The 23,059-nt window shown below is 44.0% G+C and overlaps 1 protein-coding gene across 1 annotated transcript; it reads right to left on the bottom strand.

Annotated features, from left to right (window-relative positions):
- Positions 1-1,471: 1,471 nt before the first annotated feature.
- On the bottom strand, positions 1,472-15,656 carry PCMTD2 (protein-L-isoaspartate (D-aspartate) O-methyltransferase domain containing 2). The gene is made up of 7 exons (XM_082773657.1): positions 15,555-15,656; positions 14,201-14,395; positions 11,790-12,122; positions 10,737-10,839; positions 8,772-8,943; positions 7,642-7,765; positions 1,472-6,155 (listed from the first exon to the last, which is right to left on the bottom strand). The coding sequence occupies exons 3-7, from the start codon at positions 12,094-12,096 to the stop codon at positions 5,776-5,778; spliced, it is 1,086 nt and encodes a 361-aa protein (XP_082629783.1). The 5' UTR covers positions 12,097-12,122; positions 14,201-14,395; positions 15,555-15,656; the 3' UTR covers positions 1,472-5,775.
- Positions 15,657-23,059: the final 7,403 nt, after the last annotated feature.

The following is a 23,059-nucleotide window of genomic DNA, read 5'->3' as shown; positions in this document are numbered from 1 at the left end:
ATTGAAGGATAAGAAAATTGAGGTGCAAAAAGGAAGACCTGTTCCCAGTTTAATTAATAATTTCTACCATTATAAAGAAGCTTAAGAGTGCCAATAGCTTGTCTTTAAGTTTTCAGTTATTACTATACAAGTTCCTAAATGTGTGGTTTTAACAGAAATGTGGAACATTAAGGCTCGTTAGGACATAAAGCTACCTCAGGAAGTCCAAACCTGGCATCATTTCATATTACCTGCAGGACCAACCCAAAGTTTTCTATGAACTTGCAAGTCTGCTTTATGGCGTGAACTGCAAGATAATTAGTATGACAAAAAGGTACTTAACCAGAGCAACATCGCCTCCCCGGTCTCTTTTCCCCTCAGATATTTTGTCACTTGAGTATCTGTGGTCCTAGTGGTGTTTTCTGTAGTGTTTTTTTCAGGTGGTTATTTTTGCCAGTCTCCCTCTCTCAATGACCCTGTAAATCAAGGCTTAGAAAGCATCTTCCAGGATACAGTAATAAGATTATTGGTCTCCTCCTCACCCAGAGAACTTGTAGGTATTTGGTTTCTGCTGACACGTTGGACAAATTGCCATTATACAATAGCTGATGCATTATCCTCGAGCACTTAGAAATTTAAGCAGGAGTCATTTAATACACAGTAAAAGCTATTTTCTTCTAGCCAGCAAAGGACATTACGCAGATTTCTTGCCTCTGATGCTCAAGCAATCTGCTGGTTGCTTGCACTTGCACCACTTCGAAAACCAGGGAAATTGTTGAACTCCCCCAATTCCCCCGAGAAGCAACTCATGCTTTTGAGCACAGTGTCCTCTAGTGGCCACCCAGCCCTTTCTTACCAAGGCAGGTCGTGAAAGAAGCAGCATCTGCTGCAGCCTTTAAATAACACCCTGAGTGCTCCAGGTAAGTGACAGCTTTTAATTCCCGATTTGAGAGGTTAAGTGCAGCTCCCTCCTGAATTAAAAAAGGTGACGCAGGTTATGTCACCAAAATCTGCGAGAATTAAGTCGTATTGTCTTCCACGCTGGTCCCCAGACCATAAGTTTGTGAAACATGAACTCTGCCAGGACAGGATAACCACTCAGGAGCTGCTCTGGAAGTATTTCTAGGAAAATAAGCAAAACCACTCTCTTAGCATTTATGAAATTCACCACCTTCTGTTGGATGCTTCACAAATACAACACTTCTGCCCAGCTTCATGAACTATGTGCTCTAAACCAACCACCTGCAAAAAACATACATTTCCTTCCAGGTTTATTTATAGTTTAGAGAACCGTGCTATGCATCAGTCATGTTTCTATACGCACTTGTCTTTGCAATGTTAGTTCAGGGCCTGGTGGTATAGTTGACTGTAGCTTTTGGAAGGATTGATGGGTATTTACTTATTATTTTGTGGGATATGGATAATTAGCAGTCAAGATTTAATAAGAGCCATACAACAGGGAATAATTTGAGTGCATAAAGGCAAGTTCTGCAACCTAAATCTATTTAGGAGCAATCTTCACTTGAAGCATTCCTCTTCTACCTTACCTCCCCTTCATGACAAATGGGATGTTTGTGAGATGTTACAAAACACTAGCAATCATAGTTCCCTTATATTTGCATCAATTCATTTTATTTTCCAACAACAAGACAAATTGTTTAAAAAAAAAAGTTTGCAGGTCTGAACAAGAGCCAAGAATTAACTCCTAAGTGACAGGAACAAAAGTTAATGCTTGTGTCCCATGGTTCAGCACTTGCAGCCTGTGCTAGAAAGGCTTTTTCCACTCTGGAAGACCAGAAGTTTTGCTTGTTTGATCATTTTTGCTTGCATGGGTGCTGCTTTTTCTCTTTTAAGCACCCTTCTTTGTTTTTAACTATCGCTTCTGTCCCAGTAAGAAGATTTCACAGGAGTACTCCCCCCAAAGAGTTCCTCACTACTTCCCTGGGAACTGTGATATGCATTTCACTAGGACATGAACATAAACATTACCTGTCTTGACAAATTCAATCTACTTGATGTGACACATCCACAGCTTTCCGAAGCAGGAAAGGATTTTTTTTCTTCCAGCAAGCATCATGTGAAGGAATGCATTAACACTGTACTGGGCTCGTTTTATGGCTTGTAGAAGGACATCCATCATACAGACAACAGGAAGAAACAGTCTACAAAGAACTATCACATGGAATAAAGGTGAGCAGACATTTAATTGGCAACAGCTGGATTTGCTATTATGAACAGCTTTCTATTACAGCTGAAGCATTGTTCTCAATATTATCAGAAGGAAGTTTTCAAAATAGCTCCTAAAATCTGCATTAATTAAACAGAGAAACAGCACAGGAGACAGAAAGGGAATTGCAGAAGTGACAGTAGCTCAGAATGCATTAAAGAAGGTACCATCGTGCTTGCTTTAGGTGATCTTGTCTCAAAGCAGAGGAACAGACTTGATGACCTCTTGATGTCTCTGTTGTCTACAAGCCTATCAGCCAGGTAAGCGAGCTCTCTTTAAGTGTTCTATTAAAATCAAGTTCAGTGCTGCGTACACTAACTCCAAAACACATCTTGCACAACTCCATTACATAAGGATTTGGAAATCATCAGATGGGCAGGTTTCTTTTGATTATATTCCGAGGAGTTCATCTAAAACTACACACCTGCACCATATCATTAAGTGCTTTTTCTACTGTTCTAGTGTCTTAACCTTCAATTATGGAAATCAGCACTTATCTACAAAGTATTCTAATCACAACACGATGCAAAGCCATGTTAAGAAGGCTAAAAAGTCTTTACTGAATTTATTGATACAGAAACACTTATTAATGAAAGTTTTTAAGTTGTGTAACACTTTCGCATGCCTCAGGCCAATTTAACTCATTTCTATACACAGATTTTTCAGCTTACACACTAATTATTAAAGCAGTTTGAAGTTCATTTCTCTTTGCACGTTTACTGAACTGTCAAACCTAAAAGGAGTCAGATACAATTGAAGTGAAAACTACTTAAAACAAAAAGAAACAGTCAAAGCAGATAAAATTCCTAGAGAGCTTACAGGCTATACAAAAACAGTTATGCTACAATTACTCTGCTAAAAATGCATACAAAACTACAGTGCAAATGCTTGTGCACAGGGAAAAATGCATTTATGGTTCCCCTTCATTTATACACTATAAGCAATACTACTTCACAATTTTATTACACAGAAAAAATTCTACTATGGGTTTGTTTGGATCTGTGGGTTGTGGGGTTTTTTTTTGGACAATGGGACAACCTGACGAGCTAGAACACACATTTCCTGTATATATATTTACTTATCCGTATCCAGGAAAAATAGCAGTATTTTATGCATTTTATAGAAGACTACAAAAATCTAGCAAATGTAATAAAAAGGCAAATCTGGTGAAAAATCTGAAAAATATCTTTTAAAATTAGGGGATGGGGTGTGGTAAAAAAAAAAAAAAAAAAATCAAAGAGGGCTAAAGAAAAGATTCTCCCTCAAACTGTCAGCTTTCACACAATCTCAGCAAGGTTTACTACCACGACCAGTACTTTACACATCTCTTTTTAAAGTGACTTCTTTACGACCTCCATGAGAAGTTCTGCAATTGATAAACCAAAGGATAACCTGCTAAGTAAGAAGCCCCCTGTACTTACTATGTGGAGACACGTAAAGTGTGCCACAATACAGAAAGGTGCCTACCTGGTAGGATAGCTATTAAACAGAAATGCCTAACACCTGCAGAGATGATAGCCTTTGGGGAAGCACAAAGGAACTCTATATAAATTCTGTTACACCTCCATTTATCACCATATTCAGGTTTTTCATCTGTAGAAAAAAATTCCTTGTGGTTGCCAGATTTACAAGATGGGCACTTGCAAGCTTCCAGGAAACCATCAGCTCAGTGGCCACGTAACTGCCCCATTCCAAATGCACAAACAAAAACCTGAGGGAGCAGGATAGCTTGGGGTACCATTTATTACAGAGGTGAAGACTTAGGAAACTAGAGGCAAAATACAGCCTACAACTCTTTCATATCACGTGGCCACCAGCCACATGACTCTGATCAGTTAATACTCTCGAAGACAAAAAAAAAAAAAAGCCTATTAAGCAAGGAAGAGTTCTCCAGCTTGGGCTTAGATGTATAAGAGTTATCTGTACATTTTCAAAGCTGCATAGAACTTTGAAACACTATCAAACAAGTTGTGCAACTCAGTACCATTAACTGAACACCCAGCATATTTTTGGCAAGACAGTCTTCATTCATTCCTCCTCAGAAACTGAGGAGACAGCTTCAAAACAGGTACCAAAGTGATACCACCTTCAGAGCTTTGATGGGCCAACCCTTTTCTTAAACAGCTTTGTTATCTACTGAGGGTTTGCTTTGTTTTTTTACTCCCAGCTTCAGGAGTACTACTCATCATTGCAAGCTTAAAGGTTTCTTTCCAGCCTATGCTGATTTAGGTAGATTTTTCCAACAGGCTGAACCAAGTCAACTTCCCCTTCCAAACACAGTATCTCCTTCCATCAGCATTACAGGAAGAACGGGGAATAAAAAGAAGTCCACACCCACAAAACTGCAGACTGTAAAGTCCTTCTATGCAAGTCTGGTAAAGCATCTATTTAATTGCTGCAGGAATAAAATAAACCGAGACAATCCACCTCTTTCTACCTACTGTACGTGGATTAGATGTGCACGAGCTGCATTCTAGCCACCTTGCTATCTACGAACTGCATCAATTTGGCTTTTTAGGCAGTTTCCGTACACCCTCCACAAAACTACGCTTGGCTGATTTCCTAGGGCACAAGCCACTCTGCCCAGGCTGGAGCCCTGCACTCCACTCTGTTCAGCCCAGCAGCTGCAAGTTCTCACGCTTACTGCAAAATCTACAGATTCTGCTTTCACTGTCAGTAGTCACAAACTCTCCTACGCATCTCCTCTCTACCCTCGTCCCCATTCAGAATTACTCTGTAAAGATTTCCAGAGACTACAGTCACAACCCTGACTACATGAGCATCCTGTCAAAGCTAATCAGCTTCACAACTCTTCACCTGACTCCACCACTTTAAAAGAAAGCTTCACAACTCATTGAGCTGTAATTCACTAAAAGAGGTGTTTCCCATTAAGCAAACCAATATTTTGTTAATCATTTCTACCTTCTACTGAAAACGGATATAATGTTTAAAAGCAAATCTGAGACCAACCAAAGGGGAGCTGATGCTTTCCTTCTGCATCCAAAACCCGGATGCCTCAAGAGTAACACCAAATATTCTTTTCTTTCTTATCCATAAAAGTTGTGCTTTTTCACGTTTCTGGAAGAAAAAGATTTGCTGGGTCAGCTTTTTACTAGTAATCTTCACCCTCCATTAAACACACGCCACGGTAAATACATGGCAGGTTGAGCGGTAGAGTGCACAGACAGCAAAGGTCTTCAGGGAACTGCTTAAGAACATAAGAATATTTAAAAACTGCAATTCGGTAGAGCAGCCGTGAGATTTTAGAACATCTCTCTGCAGTTAGTTTCAGGGAATTAAATCCTCCTTTCCGTAAGCAGCCAAGCATTTCACCAACTTGCTTCCTAAGGAATCCCTGCTGTAGGATCAAACTATAGCACACAACCAAGAAGAAAGAGGAAACTTAAAAAAAAAAAAAAAAAGCTATAATGTTTAAGTATACAGCAGCCACATTCCCCAGCTAGCCTACTGCCTTGGGTGGTCACATTAGCAGGCAAGCAAGTGGTATACATTTGTCAAGCCCTAAGTAGTACTTTATTTTCTGCCTACTCCCCACTTTCTAGAACAATTTACTTTTCCCTGTAATAAAGCAGGTAATATTTCAAGGGATCAGGCAAAGGCAAGCTCAAGACCTTCTCCCTCAGAAAGTTTACAGGGGGATCTGGCTTTAGTTCAGAGGGTTTGGTTTCCTCCTCTTCTCGTCTCTCATCCTCGAGCTCCTCGCAGTTGTTATCATCTGATGGGTTGGAGATCCGACTAGCGAAGACCTCTTTGTCCAAGAAAACAATAGTTTCCATGCGACGGCGACGCACACGTCTTCGTTTAAATCTTGGGGGGTTCTTCAGCCCGTTTCCATTTTTGCTCATTGTTTCTTGATGTATAATTTTTTTAATGGTTCCTCGGATGGCTATGCGAGCCAGATCCTGGAGGCTGCGAACAGCCACTGGGGCTAAAACAAAATGAAAACCATGAACAGATACAGAGAAATTCCCCTCAAGAGCACTCACAGGAAAAGCTGCATTTGCTCAGATTAAATCAGGCCACTTGAATTCCCTGCTGTGATTTCGAAAACAGCTCTATTCAACTCCTGTCAACTCCGATAAACTGTATTGTAACTTTCCAAACAAAATTTAATTATGTATTTCTCTCATTAACTGGAGAGAAAGAATGGGATGAAAGAAGAGTTGTGTGTTTTGATGTCAAATCCTCACAATTATTTTAATATACACATCTTAAAGATTATACGAATGTAGATTTAGGGACTGATACTGTGACTAGTTAATAACCAATATATTTTCCTATTGTAGATAACTAGAAGTGAAGTCTATTTAACTCTTCCACACAATGACTTTCCTATTGTGAAGTTATTTCAGCTTTGACAAGTTGTTCTTTTTACCAATGAGTACTATTTATGCTCTTCAAAGACTGCTCCAGACTTATGGGGTGAAGACTGGCTGGAAATCTATTGGTAAAAATAACTTTAGAAGCAAAGTTACTGTATTAAAAAAATACTTTCCACATTAATGGCTTGGAAGACTACTGTCTTCTGCACTTATTTGCTGCCAGCATATAAACACATAACATAACCTATGCAGCATAAAGAAAAAAGTAATATATTAATGTATACATCTATATGCTAAAAAATTCGGAACTGTATTCAACTGAAAAGCAAGCATTCCTGTGATCTGGATGAAAGAATCAGAAAAAAACAGCATGTAGTAAATGCAGGTCTCTCTACAAAGACATCATAGAAAGTATGCTCAAACACAGACTTAGTGGACTTTATGGTACTGTATGGACTGCTTACTGAGGTGCTTTTTGTCACACACAGACACCTTTCCAGAATAAGAATAAAGCCTGACTAATCTCTTCATGAGTATCTTTGTCTTTGTTTGCTCTTAAGAGGCCTCTCTACAAAGTCTTAATCTGAAGATTGAGGCCATTGCATGACTGCATTTCAAACAACGAACCAGAAATTGCACAATTTACTTCTCTCAGGTGTTCCGGGTTTGGGCTTATTCTTAACTGCTGAGAGCCTTTGGGTAGAGGATGTTTGTTCACAGGTACTGCCCATGTATTTTCCATCACCATGGCGCAGGGCCTGAGAACTGTTACAGTACATGATTCCAGATTGAAAGAGATGTCTGAACATGCAAAAACAATGACCAAACATCCCACGAAGCTTAGGTACAATTTCACAACAGATCATTTGTATTTAGAATTTTAATTATGCAATTCTGATTCTAGCAGCAGATAGACTCCAAGACAGACTGGGATCCAGCACAGGAGCCTTAAAGACTGTTCAAAGAAGGAAGCAGATGGAGTAATTTTTATGGAAAGGACTGGTAGCGATGTTAAGAACAAGGAAGCAAGATGCATCTTATGAACAAAGAGCAGACAAAATCTCCCCCGTAGCCAAGAAAATTTGTACTCACGCAAGTGAACAAGCCTTGATTTTCCTGAATCTGCGTGGTTGGGCTGAATCAAGGGAGCAAAAGAAACAGCAAGAATCTTCTTGGTTTCCCAGGCAGAAGGACCAGTACGGGTTATCTTAGTTAACTAAGCCAAAACAAGGATGTTATTTTACTGTGTGTGAACTAGTAAGATTTTTAAACATAAAAAAAAGAACAAGCAACTCCTCTGCCTGGACATGTGGTTAAAGTACTAGAAACTGTAATAGTAAGAAACTGGAAGGTAAAGAGGGATCACTTTTCTTCCCTCCAGAAAGTTCAGAACTCCTGGTGGGATTAGCCCCAGGTAGCTTTTTCCATTGAATATGAATATGCACAAAATATGTACACCAGCAACTTGGGTCACCCAGCTTTCCCAATTCTCCCCCAGTTCTGAACCAAAACAGCCGTGCCTGACTACTGAGAAAAAGCATTGATCACTAACGAACAATCCCTCCTGAGAGAAGCCTGCAGCTCACTATATTTCTGTTACAGCTCAAATCTTGCACTAACTAAATCTTGCACAGCATATTACTGGGAAGAAACTACATTTTGCTAATCTCAGCTGCCTTTCTAGAGCTAAAAGATCAGTTGTTGGCCATTCAAGTCCATTAAAACAACACATTTTTACATCGAAACAATCACCTGAATTATAAGATTGAGTTTGCACACAGGGCAGTTACCCACTTCTTACTGAAACCAAATCCGTTGATACTTGTAAATAGGGACGATTTGCAAGCTCGTTCATGAGCCAGTTTGGATGTAAAACCTTCTAACAGCAATTCTGTACTTTGTCATAGGTAAAACATTTGACTATACGACTTGAACAAAGCCTTCTTACATTTTCCTGCAGCACTGAAGTAAGTCTGCAGTTAACAACAAAAGACCAGCACACATGGAAGACTGGTACAACAATGAATATTATGGTAGAACTTAAATGTTATGAAGCGTGTAGAGTTCAGCTACCACTGAGTGAAAGCTGGTGTACTTTAGGCTTTCTTCAATTTGTCAAATCGCTGTTGGTAAGAAGTGCAAACTGATGGAAGAGCTATTGACTACTCTAAGATCAGAATTAAAAGTAACTGAAGAAAAACATGACTAGAAAGGCACTCAACCTTCTCTTCTAGAGGCATGACAAGAATTCCCCCAACTTTCAACAGGTTCTTCATGTAGTCTTCGTGTTCCTTCTGTACTCCAGCACCACAGTAAACGCGGTCATACTGAGTACAGTCCGGGGAAATCTCTAAGCAATTGCCGGTAACAAATGACGGCTCACAAAATTCAAATCTGAAAATTAAGAAGATGTGTATCATACAGGAATATTACAACTTATCAACTGAATTACTTCGATTCTGAAAAAACTGACAATAAAAAAAAAAAAAAAAATGTTTCATAGCATTTCTCCTCCCAAGCCCTTGTATTCTAGAGATTGCCAGACCAGACCACAGCTGGAAATCCTAAAACCACAAAAACCTTGAGGTGAGAACTCATACATTAAAATTTCCAAAGGGTATTGATGCACGACTGCACACCTGATTTGCATCTAACTTTAGAAGCAGCTATTTTTAGTTAGCTAATGCTGACTCAGTTCTAATATCTAAAGATAAACATTTGGCCTGCAATTCTAAATGTAGAAGTCTCAAGGACTACTGTACCAGTTGTTTGGTATTTTCAAAACCTTTTATATGGTTTTCAGATGTTCTGGGGAAGCTTGATGCTTCAGAAAATATACATGCTGAAGCCAATGGGAGTTTTGCCATTAGCTTCAAAAGCAGCTTGATTTCATCCTTCATAAAAAGGAATTTTTGTCCATTGAATTTCTGATTTAGTTTGGAAGCAAAATGAGTAATTTTATGACACTTTTTTTTTTTTTTTTTTTTTTACACACTCTAATCTACATAAGCTTTAAGCCCTACATTCAAGGGCTGACCTTGATTGAAGCTGTACGTCATATCCATTTGTCTACCAGTATCTTGCGAGGCACCTCAGTATAACACCTACTTATTCCTAAATACTTCCTGAAGCTTTTTGCTTTTGCCAAGCATGCTAGACTTTCCTAGCAGCTGGCTAACAGTTCCTACACGAGGTGTTTTAGCAGCGTAATAACTCAGCAGCCACTTCTCTCAGCAATGCCAATTTTCCAGTCATGTTGATTTCTGAATTCAGCTGACTTTTGCTTTTACTTGTCTGTAGAGAAAAGAAAAGCCTCCCTTAAAAACACCTGTTCAAACAATAGCAATGTGGCTCTCTGGGGAGGAGGGGTCATCAATGTGCAAGCACCTTCCATGCAGAAAAAATTTCAGCTGGTTGCCAGCATCAGGAAAATGCAGCCCTTTCATCAGCAGCTTCCCAGCACTGCAGTACCAGCAATTTCAAAATGGAGTAGTTTAAATTCCAGCATTTAAAGACTAATTTTCTTCCTCCCACAACAAGATGACTTTCAGGTAGCCAGAGATATTTTACTTCCATGTCTGAACAAACTGTGAGACGGATCCAAAAATATGACAGCTACAACTTTCATTGCTGAGGTTGCTTTTGGCAGTGGTTATCTTGCTAGAAAGTTATTACTTTTGACAGCAGCAGAATGGATGGTGTAAGAAAGAACATAAATCAAATCCCAAGCAGCTTTAGTACTAACTTAATCATTATAAAAATACCTTCCTGTTTTAAAATACCATTTTTCTTCTTCTCAGATAAAACACATTAGGTCACCACAGAAATCAGTTCATATTCTTCTTAATAACCATGCGTGCTCTCAGATTACAAGCATAACTATTATTGTCATTTGTTGTTTCAAGCTGTTACCTGCAATTGCATTTTAAAATAAGCAACCGTTTTCAGCTTGTTCTGAGCTCTGCACTATCACAACTGCTGCTGAAAACACCACAGCAGTTTCTGACCACCACCACCACCCCCCAAACACACATCAGCTTAGAAGGTCACACACTGAAGCTCAGCAAGCCTAAGGAGCCAGAATCCTCAGATTACCCTGAATCCAGAGCTGCCACATGGGAGCAAGAACTGCCACGACTACAGCCAAGCACACAAAATGAAACTGAACAGGCACTGAACGTTCTTACTTGTCAAAGCTGTCGCTTGTTTTGATGAAGAAGTCCAATTTCTGCTTTGCGTATTCAATCACATCGGAATGGAGCTCCACACCATGGTTAACACCAAAAGGACCTGAAAATTGAGAGAAAATAGGCAACAGGTAATGCTAACGGGCAACAACACAAAATCCAGCAGAATCAAACACGGCTTTGGTTACTTCTTATATCAGATTACTCCTTGAGTGTAATTCAGTGCTTGTGTAGGGCCAGATGTCTTACTACTACAATAGGAAGTGAAACTCTACACTCACAGCTCCTGTCAGCAAATAAAGGTGTTTTGCACCATCAAGTTTGAATCATTTGGCCTTAACCAGGCAGGAAATTCCTCTGTAGGAAGAGAACACCAATAGTGAAGAAATACTGTTGCTGTAAAACTGACCACCTGGAAAAAACTTGCACGTGTAGAATAGCCTGCATGTTTTAGCAAATCCCTCAGAAATGTTATTTTATACCTCCTTGTTGATATACTAAAAATATCCACATCCAAGAAAACAGGAAGAGTGACCACAAATCGTGCTTCAATTAGCAACAAAAATAAATTGGAAAAAATAGATGTTATTCAACATCCATGCTTTTTATTCAGGACTGACTTGATCACTTCAAAAATACTTCAGGGCAAACTGCAATTATAAAACTGTACTTTGATGCTTCGTACCTGCAGTCACAAAGCCAGTTCTGATGCACTAACTGCTCTTCCACAAGCTATTCCCACCTATACATTGGTAAGTACCAAAACTCAATTAACTGGCAACAAACCCAAGTTTGCACCCAGTCCTGTGGGAATTTACTAAAGCCACCCATGTAACTTCACTGCTGCCTGCTCCAACTTGCCACGAAAATCTGGACACCATCCAGTTCCAGAAAGAAGGCTGCAAGAGTCCTGATAAATTGGCCAGCTGGATTAATGCACTGTTTACTAACATTTTGTTTCATTAATTGAGGAATGCTTCCCTCCTAAATGCAAAACTTTCTTCATTTTTTAAAACTAATGACAGTAGTTAACGTGATTGAAAAGGTATTTACCCAAGATGAGTCCAACCATAGAACTCAGATAGCCAGTGCCACTGCCAAGATTCAAAAATGACAGCCCGGGTTGCAGATCCAAAGCTTCCATCACCTCCGAGTAAATGCAGGGTGCTGAAAGATGAATATTTCCATGCTTCCACGCCAAGTCCTTGTAAGCATTGTCTTTGAACTCTTCCAGGTAGTAGTCTGCTCGATCAATGGCACGGAACGCCTGCTCTACCAGTTCTGTCCGGATATATTGTGCCTCCTTCAGGTTATCAATTAACTCGTCATTGTCTTCTCCTGCACTCACTGCACCTCCCATCTTCAAGTTTTCTGTAAATGCTAAAACTAAAGAAGAGAAAGGAAAGGTGAGGAATACAGCATGCATTTGAATGCTAAGTTCTGCTGCTGCATATGAAGTCCTTTGAGATAAACCTTTAGGTACATGAAGGGCAAGAAGCAGCAGAGAAACATTACCACCACCACCCTACCCTGTCAAACAATGAACAAAAGGCAGATCTGGCATCTAGTACCTGATGCTAGCAGGGAAAATCATAATAGACAATTCAGATGTGCAACGCCTGTCTTAAAACAACAGCAACACGTTACGAGTGTGTCAGCTGTTCCACTGAACCCTTTTACATAACAGATTACTCTAGCTGTTATGCTTATAGGTCATTCTTCATTGCAAATCCGAGCAATAACGTAAGTCTGGCTTCCCTGCCAGAGCTCTTGCCACACGTAGACTTTTATTTCCAAGAGCGTCAATGGGAAATTAAGAGCCAGGCAAGGAGAACCAGAAAATCTCAAGCTACACATTCAAATTAAACATCAGGATTTGGGGTTCATGGAGGTTAAAAAACTCTGGCCTAGACAGAAGCACAAGCTTCCTTTAGCAAATACACTTCCACACAGCTCATCTTTAGAGCTGACACCACCGTCATCAGTAAAGGACAACAACAGGGACAGCAACTGCAGAGAGAAGTTTCACTGAAGCCAGTGGAATTTTTTTAGGTCCTCCTAAATCCTAGATGAGCTAGCCCCCAATCTGAAAACACTTCAGTGACACAGATTGCAGAATTACAAACACTTCTGATTTTCCTGTCATCTCCGGCAACAAATTCAGACCTTGTGATGTGGGGGAAAGAAAAGCGAGCACCCTCTTTGACTGTGCGGAATACTAAGTAGAAATATGTGCTTCATGCAGTACAATATCTGCAGGTTTTAAAGAAAATATACAGGGAGAAGAACACAAAAGAACTTATTACTCTGAATTCTTCTAGCTTTCCTTCCCCTGGCCCCACCTACAAAAAAATCCCTTTTCAGAAAGCGCAACTTTTTTTTTTTTAATGCATTTATTTACAATGCCTTTCGTAGCTCACAATAATAACCACAGAAGCAGCAGCTTTAGAATTCATTCCTGGGATCAGAAGATCTGCCTACAGCTAAATTGTTGGGGCTTATTTGTTACATTCAGCAGCGAGCAAATTGTACACTTTCAGTTTCAGAGGAAACAAAAAAAAACTGCAGGAATCTAAGAAAGTTTCGCAGTTACTCAAATAACATACCATCCTGACTACCTGCTGTTGAGACACACAAAGTAACACATATTTCAACAGGGAACTCAAGGCAGTTTTTAATAAATTCTTGTCTCAAACATATCAGTCCAGTTTTAGACTATTAATACAACTTTAAAAAAAAGCCTCCCTTTGCCTCTCTATCATAAATCCTTCAGTTTCTCTACAGAAAAACTATTGTGCTGTATTACTTCACAGTGGAAACACCACAAATTTAAGGCCTAGGTGGGTTCATCAGCCAATTCAATTTTTTTCCCCTCTTATATACAAATCACATTGCAAATACTCATTGAGGGCTGCTTTGGTCTTTAATACACTCCCTCTAACACTGCATTAAAACACTCTCTTCCCTGAAGGCGTTAACTCCCTTGACCTTTTGTACATTTAGTTCTTACACTTGCTTCTTTTTCCCCACTTAAGCTCTTCTTGCAATTAAAATCTGCGTTTTCAGATTTAAAGCGTAAATCCACAGTCTTTAACGGCGTTCCACTTTGGATGCCAATCAAATTCCTCCCAGCATATGCAATCCCCACTGGGACAACTGGTCCGACCTGGTTTTAGCTCAGCTTTGTGATCAACAACCGTTCTTCCACGTTCTACAAGTAGCAGACATTTTCTAAGGGGATCAAGGAATATCCCAGCTCTAACAGGTGCCAGTTATTTCTGAAACAACTACTTTTACTGAACACGACTTGGCTTCCAATAAAATGAGTGTTTTATGAGCAGAACACAGACCTCACTCATTTCAATTCCTCCTCAAGTAATTCCATGTTTTTGTTTACCTTCGTTGCCTCCTTCTAATTAGGAAGGGAGCACACAGGCTTGGAGCAGGATTTACTTGTAACAAACCTTTTAAAACGAGATCCTCTCCATCCACACTTTGTACGGATGCACTTTCCACACTCCTCAGGCAGAATACTGAATTCCACAGCTCTCTGCTGAAATGAAGAAATGATGATCAGCAGCAGATCACGGTACAGGTATGGAATCAAGCAGCCTTCCAGCCCTGAAGCATCCCTTCAGTTGCCCGTTGCCATCTTCCTCCTTAAAAACAAACAAACAAGGCTGACATGAGTGGCTGCATTCAGACGCCTGGCCCAGAACAATGAAATTAAAGGGGTTTGGTACGAAGCAGGGAGCAGCAGATGCGCGGCAGCAGCCCCAGAACAATGCACAAGGCCCACCAGCACAACCCCTCACCCCAACAGAGGGGCAGCACCTTTTTTCCCCACTAAAAATGAGCTGCAACCGCCCCAGCCTTCAATCCCACCCTTCCCACCCCAAATTAAGAACTCCTCCGACCAAATTAATCTCTCCACCACCACGTTAAGAAGCCCCCAACCCTAATTAACCCTCCCACCCCCAAATTAAGGACTCCACACCACGTTAAGAACCTCCCAAATTAAGAACCCCACAGCCCAAATTAAGAATCCCCCCAAATTAACCCCACACCAAATTACAAACCCCCAAAATTATGACCCCTCTCCCCATATTAAGAATCCCCAACAAGACACAAACCCCTCCAAATTAAGACCCTCACACCTCAGATTACAAACCCCCACCCCAAATTAAGAACCCCTCCACCAAATTACGAACCTCCCAAATTAAGCACCCCCCAACCCCAAATTATGACTCCTCTACCCCTAATTAAGGCCCCCTACCCCCAAATTACGACCCCCCCATCCCAAATTATGAACCCTCACATCAAATTATGAACACCCCCACCTCAAATCCAGACCTCCCCATCCCAAATTACAACCCCCCTCCCCAAATTAATACCCTTCACCCCCAAATTAAGACCCCTCCTCCCCAGATTAAGATCTCCCATCGCCAAATTACGACCCCTCACCCCAAATTACGACTCCCTCATCCCAAATTATGATCACCCCTCCCCAAATCACAAGCCCTTAACCCCAAATCCAGACCCCCCAACCCAAATTACGACTTCCCATTGCCAAATTAAGACCCCTCAACCCAGATTAAGACCTCCCCACCCCAAATTAAGCCCCCCCAACCCAAATTCGACCTCCCATTGCCAAATTAAGACCCCTCACCCCAAATTACAACTCCCCCCATCGACAAATGACGACCCCTCACCCCCAAATTAAGCCCCCCTCATCCCAAATTACGACCCCCCACCGCCAAATTACGACCTCTCACCCCAAATTAAGACCCCCCAAACCCAAATTACGACCCCCCCGACCTCCACAGTCGCAGGTTGTGAGAACCGAGCTGAGGCCGGGCCCCTCCTCAGGCTCTGCCCCCCCCGGCCCCGCCGCTGTAAACAGAGCCCAGCTGAGCGCCGGCCGCGCACTGCGCACGCGCGGCCCGTCCCACCGGGCTGGGGAGGGGGGGGAGCGGGGCGTACCACTGAGAGCCGGAGGGGGAGCAGGGCTGTGCCATGGGGGAGAGGAGCGGGGGGAGGGCTGTACCACTGTGGGGCGGGGGGGGATGTAATGGGGCCTGGGGGTGGGAGGGGACTGGGGACTGGGGATGGGACCCGCATATAGGGCCTGGGGATGGGGACTGTGTATGGGACCCCTGTATAGGACCAATGTATGGGATCTGTGTAGGGACCTGCATATGGGACCTATGTATGGGACCCCTGTATAGGACCAGTATATGGGATCTGTGTATGGAATCTATGTAGGGACCCACATATGGAACCTGTGTATGGGACCCTGTATAGGACCAGTGTATGGGGTTTGTACATGGGATCTGTGTAGGGACCCATTTATGGGACCTGTGTATAGGACCAATGTATGGGACCTGTGTAGGGACCTGCATATGGGACTTTTGTGGGACCCTGTATAGGACCAACATAGGGGGTCTGTGTAGGGATCTGTGTATGGGACCCCTGTATAGGACCAGTGTATGGGGTCTGCGCATGGGATCTGTGTAAGGACCCGAAAATGGGACCTGTGTATGGGACCCCTGTATAGGACCAAGGTATGGGGCCTGTGTAAGGGATCTGTGCAGGGAACCATGTATGGGGCCTGTGTATAGGGCCTGTATTTGGGGTCTATATAGGGACCGGTGTATGGGACCTGTGTAGGGATCCACATATGGGACCTGTACATGAGACCCCTGGTTGAGGCCGACACATGGGGTCTATGTGTGAGGCATGCACAAACAGGGCCTGCATATGGGGCCTACATATGGGCCCTACAGACCTGGCCTTACCTCAAACCCGGTCATGCACAGTTAAATATGGACCAGGCCCAAGTACAAACTGGGCCTGAGCACAGGCTGAGCCTCCAGCATGGAGCAGAGCTGCAGACCGGGGCTCAGTGCCAGCGGGGCCAGCAGAACTGGGATAATTCCGCGGTTTTATGACACCGGGCAGACCTAAAGGCAGACCAGGCCTAAAGAGAGGCTGTGCCAACAGCCCGCACCCACAGATCTGTCCTAAATATGGCCCAAGTCTAAATACAGCCCCGTGCCCATGTCCCCATCCCATGGTGGCTGCCTTCCCCTCAGTCCCATACCCCGTACACTGCCCTAATTTGGGGCTCAGCTTCTTTTTGAGCTCAGCACCCAGCCCTCCCAGTTCTCCCAATCCTCAAATCCTCGTGCCCTGCCACCCTGCTGTGACAGCAGTGCCTTGTCCCAGATCCCACTGGGATCGGGGCTCCCTGGGGTGTGGGAGCAGTGGGAGCGGTGCTGGGGAGATGCCAGCCTCCGGCTGGCACATGCAGTCCTCGCGCCGTAGCTGAGCCTCCCACGTGAAGCATGGCCAACACCAGATGTTCTGCTATCATTAGTCAGGCTTGGAAAAAAAAAAAAAAAAATATATATATATATATATATATATATATATATATGGGAACATGGAAAAAGCATTGCTCTGGGGGCTAATTGATATTCTGCATTTTGAGCCTATGAACATCCAACACACTAGGATTTTTATTATTATTATTTTCAGCACCCATTAATATGAAAAAGAAATTCTCTGAGAAGTAAATAAGGGAGATGCTTCTTAACCTGACTCTCAGGGTTGGGGATTGAAGGAAACATGTAGGGTTATCGCCAGACTGCCTCAATATCCGGCTCCCCATTTGTGCAGCAGGGAGATCCTGTCCCCTGACATTATCTGCCTGAGCGTTAGACACATAATTCGGATTATACCCAACCATGTGGGCTCCTTTTCTGGTTGTAACCAACCTGGCAGGGTCTGAGAAAACATGGGGGAAAGGTGATTTCTCTCACCCATCTCAGGATAAGGGAAATTATCCTCTAAGTGTGTCTCCATCCATAAGTGACCCACACGATGTCAGCTGAGGCTGTGGGATTGGTCTGACCTCTATGGCTGCAGATCAGACAAAATTGTCTGAACTAGCCTTAGATCAGGGACTTGGTGCTGTGCATGGCTGCGAAATGAGAAGGAATAACCACATCTAGACAAGAGGCTTCTTGATTTGTCTGAAGATGATTTGTGGGGGAAAAAAAAAATAAAATAGCTGTCCTTCCAGACACAACAAGCCTGCAGCGGGGGAAAAAAAGAAATAGCCTGGCAAATTGGACTCAAATAAGAGAAAGTGAATCAGCATCCGCGTATTTATGCGTTAAGGTGATTATCTCTGCTCCCTTCATTAACATGATAACAGCAGACTCCGTGCAAACAGGCACTGGGTAATACTGTAGATGTCTGCACTTTCATTTTGCAGAAGACAGCTGCCTGGGAGAATGGGATTATTTGTGGAGAGTGAGCACTGAACTCCTCCTTGCTGATTCAACCAAAACAGGACATGTTGATTGTGCTTGCCTCGTCTTGTTTAATAAGAAAAGCACCCGAGCATAATGGCAGCACGGTTGAAATCTGCAAACACAGAACCGACAAACTCCTTACACGTATGATTCCCGGGCTTCCATTCAGCATCTGCTCCCCTTCCCAGTAGAGCTGCTTGAAAAAATAGTTAAAAGCTGGGTAAAAATTTCCCATTATCAGTAGTTCAGCAGCGATGTGAGAGCAGCAGGAGTGGTGGGGGGCACTGCTGTACCTCCCAGCAAAGTGTTACTGAGGGAAGGAGAAAGATCCAGCAGCAGCACCTCTTCTTGCAGCAAGACCCCAAGAAGACCAGAAAGAGCTCGAGGAGTGTTTTAGAGATTCCCAAATACGCACCTGCACCTCCCAGGTGTATTTGTGATTCCTAACAGCCCTTTGCTTCCAGGATTTGTGAGATGCAGCCCGCCTGTTTCCAGAGGATTACAGGAGTGAGCCAGGAGAAGCACCAGGGAAGACACACGCCACGAGTTTGTGTTTGGGGACACAGCCTTGGGGAGGGACCGGCTGAAGGAAGATGAGCACCCCTAAGGGATGGGTTATTTTCTGCAGCTCTAACTCTAAGTGTGTCTGCAGTACCTGGCCCGAGTCACGATGTAGGAGGGATGAGTAACAGAAGAGTAAAGCAGAGCCGTGACCACACGGGCACATTTTGCTGCCGCATGGCTTCACCCCCAGCTTTCCCCTTGGCACCTGCTTGTTCTGTTCTCCTGCCAGCTCTTTCCCCTCTGGATTCTTTGAACACGTAGTTCTCCGTTTATGCGGAGAATTTGGATTATTGCGAAAATCCCCACATTTAGAAAAACAGAAGGGTTGGGACCCCAGGGACCCAGCGCCTCCGGCAGCAGCACCGGCAGGTGGCCCCAGCAGCACGGCCACTGCTGCAGGGCTCAGCGCCTGCCCCTCAGCATCCCCCCCAGCTCCAAAGCTCACCAGCAAGGATCAGGCCTGCAGCCTTCATTAGCTGACATCCCTAATTGCTGAGAGCAAGCAGTTTTCATGAGGGCGAGCTGATAGCTTTTTTTTTTTTTTTTTTTGCTTTTGCTGTATTGATTTCCCTGCTTTCCACTGTTTCCTCCTTCCTTTTTAAAACCCAATTTCTTTTATAAATATTTCTAAAAGCACCAGCCAACATGAATTAACTTCCTGAATTCCGCGGTGGGGACGGCCAGTTAAAATGGGATGGTTTTGTTCATTTGAAAGAGGAAATAGTAACAATTAATTTTCGTGCCCGGCTGGGGGCCAGCAGGCTGAGCTCTGCCTGACCTGCAGCCTTGCAGTGCAGGTGGCTAAGTCAACACAGCAATTTGTGGGTGACAGGATGGCTCATGTAAATCAAGATTTGGAGGATCATTAAATCATTAAATCGTTTTCACCGTTTCCTTTTTTTTTTTTTTTTTTTTTTAAATTGTGCACAATACCTCTGTTGCCTTTTCTGGTCACCTTGGCACTACACCATGGTCAGAAGCTTATACATATGAACACACACACACATGCATACATGTAAATACACACAGGCACATGTGCATTTACACAAGTATTCCTACAAACAGACTGGCAGCAGATCACTTAAATCCTCCTGCCCACGCAGAGGGTATATGTGTGTGTCCGTGTCTCCGAAAGCTTTCCTCTTGTCTCACTTACCAAAGGGCTCTGTGAGTAATTGCTGCGCAAAGAGGAAGCACATCTGTCTTGATTTCCACCGTATTGCCCCATGCATAACCACTGCCACTTGGAAAAAAAGGCCCCATAAAGACCTGGATTCATCTCACTTAGCTGAGATGTCGGAGCAGAAAGGAGGGCAGCTGCTATGAAGTCCTGCGTGGTCAAAGGCAGGAAACAGCCAGCAGACGGAGCAGTCCCCTGCCTGCACCACCTGCTCTGGGGATGAGAAAGAGTTACCAAAAGTGCCTGCAGCTGGGGACATAGAGCAGCAAGGTGCTTGAGCTCTTCTTGATATTGATGTCAGACCACGCCAGCCACAACTTTTATCCATCTCTCCTAAAAGACCCAGCCAGCAGGTCTACCCCAAATTCCCTTCCTCCAGCAATAGGAGAGCATCTTCACATTCCCAATGGGAATATATTCCCGGCCAAGGTGCACTTTATTTGATCTCCCACCAGCATTATCCTCTAACTTAAATCATTCCCCTTCCTCCCACCCTGCATGTATTTATGAGGAGTAATCATATCCCCTCTTAACCTTTGTTTTTTCTAGGCTAAACAAGCCGAGCTCTTTTAATCTCCTCTCCAAAGATAGGTTCTCCATTCTGCTAATCACCCCGCCAGTCCTTCCTGCACCTGTTCAAGGGTAAATTCATCCTTTCCTTTCCCAAAGACAGGTCCCAGAACTGCCCACAATATCCTGCACAAGGTCTTACTGCACCGCCTACGCTGTTACTAATACCTGGCTGTGTCTGCTAACAACTAGTGTGAAAGCTGCACGAGTCTTTTTGCACAGCAAATGGAAAATAGTTACAAATCCCTAAACCCATAGCCATAACACAATTGTACGCAAGGAGATCACTATTTCACTTGGAAGGGCATTGTGCTCCTTTACATTTGTGGGTCCCGGTGCTCAGCAATCCTTACTCGGTATTTTTCTCTTTTCACTGGGTGAGCGTCAGTCTCATCTTGGCTTTCACTCAGCCTTTGCTCCAGCAAAACTCTCTGTGCAATCATGGGCGAGGGTTTGAACTGCAAAGATGCAGAGTCAAACGATGAAAACCATTTTGCATTCATCTCTTCTCTTTTCAAAACGATTTTCCAGTTTTACTTGGGGTTTAATTAAATTTCTCCGACCCAGGCGGGGAGTTCAGCCTTTCTAGATTAGCGCTCTTTTAGGTGGCTCTGATAAGAATTTAGCATCAACAATTGAGCTAACAAGCCCCAGCGACCGGTTTGTAGCAGGGGGCTAATTCTATTAACACTTTGCAGTGTCAGGGCTCCACTTTGAGCTAGAAGCCGAGAGGAGGGACAGGGAGCAAATGCAACACTTGGCAACTAAATCCCTGAGATTCAGCCTCTTTGCGGGCAGAGCTCAGCTGGAAACTATTTTAGCTGACAACATCAGAATTTCACCTGTTCTCTCTTTTTTTTTTTTTTTTTCTCCTCCTGGCTGAAGCTCTGCACTTTCTTGGCTCATTGTGATAACGGCCGGGAATAAGGAGCGGAACTGACTGGTGGCGTTGATAAGAGAAATGAAAGGGTAATGCGATGACATGATACCAGGGAAGGGCCTCTGCATCAGCCCTGCCCGTCTTGGATGTGGACCGGAGTACAGGATGGTCAGGACAAAGGTGCTTATGCTGACAGTTGCAAATTAGCCCGTTGTAAGGGAAAATTGAGGTTAGCACTCTGCAGAAGTGCCTCTGTTACTTTTTTTGGGTGATGACAGAAATGTCTTGCGGGTCTGTTGTGCTGTTCTGCACTAAAGAAGCCCGGCTGGTGCACAAGCATTTTCTCTTTCTCTTTCCCCCTCCCCTCCTGCTTCAGGTACCGCTAAAATCTCTCTCTGTCTATGCTAAAACACAGCCTGATGTCTCTGAGCCATAGCATAAGATCTTGGCCGAGGAATCCACTTGCCTAGAGCTTCTCTTCTCCAGTGCCTGGAGACCCAGTTTCAGACCTACCTGCTCCGAGCTGCCCGCAAACCTCACGCGAGCGTTTCCTTTGCAGAGAAGCCAGAACATTATTTCAGGGACGTTGCTTTGCTTTCTGCCCCGGGCAGTCATCGAGAATAATTTGAGTCAAACAGATTACCTGGATGTGACCTGAAAACAAGGCTGCTCGGTGCTTGCTGCATTCCTCAGCCACACCAAACTGCGAGTTGAAATTCAGCATCCCTCGCTGCTGGTCTGCAGATGCTCCTTGTTGCTTTGGAGCACACAGGTGCCTTTCCCCATTGCTACCATCCCTCCTGTCAACTTCTCATCCTTCCTTGAGAGGCTCGGGGATCCCACCTGTTTCTGCTTTGCTCAGAATGGCTCCGTGTGGCTCTGCTACCCTCTAAGGCTTTAGGAGCAAGGGGCTTCTCCAAGGCCAGCAGCTAAGCCAGGAGCATAAGCAATGCCAGGGACCTGTGGCTCCTCCAGGACAGAGCTGCCCAGGAGCCCTGCAGCACCCTGCCGTGCCGTGTGGCAGGGACAGGGACAGGGACAGGGAAGGGTGCCAAGTGCTGCTGGAGCCGTTCCTCCCCACGATGCTGCAGCTGGAGGCTGCCTTGGCAGGGCTGGCTGTGCCTGCACCCACGTCGCTGTGTGCGCACAGCCGCCGGTCTGCACCCCGCGCCCACAGAACACGCCTGGTTGTATTTTATTTATTTTCCAAAGCAGGCTAATGGTTCAATTAAGCTATTTAGGCAATTTGGTTGCCTCCACAGTCAGTGCAGGGAGATGAGCAGTGTTTCAGTCCCTTCCTTGCCGGAGCTGGCAGGAGCATGTGTTCCCACATCACACCCGGCCTCCCCACGGCGCTTTGTTGGAATGAAAGCTCTTCTCTGTCCCCGGGTCAAACGATGACAAAATCTACCAAGGACACACAAATGGGCATCCTCCCTCACCCCCCTCGCCCGACTTTTGCCGCAGCATCGCCGTGGATTGGAGCTGTCAGCGGGAGACCACGCTCATCAGAAGGCTCCATCCGTAATCACTCTAAAGAGGATGCTGATATCTAAGTCCTGGAAGCTCCCCAATATCAGATCACAGCAGGGACCGAAATAATTCCCATGTTCCCTCCCATGAAAACGTGCAAACCCGCTGAGAAAGCACAGAGGAGGGAGCTGACGACACTCCCAACGCTGCAGGACCAGAGGCAGCAGAGCATCGGTGCTCAAAGGCAGCAGCAACAAGCGAGCGCCGGTGAATGTCCTCTGCCTTCATCTCTACAGCTGTTGGAAATGGCCCCGCGCACAAAGGGCAGCATCCT

The sequence above is a fragment of the Aythya marila genome (assembly GCF_965140915.1).
Source record: "Aythya marila genome assembly, chromosome: 16".
NCBI classification, from domain to species: domain Eukaryota; kingdom Metazoa; phylum Chordata; class Aves; order Anseriformes; family Anatidae; genus Aythya; species Aythya marila.
The sequence above is the reverse complement of the archived record's forward strand: the minus strand, read 5'-3'. Positions and strand labels throughout refer to the sequence as shown.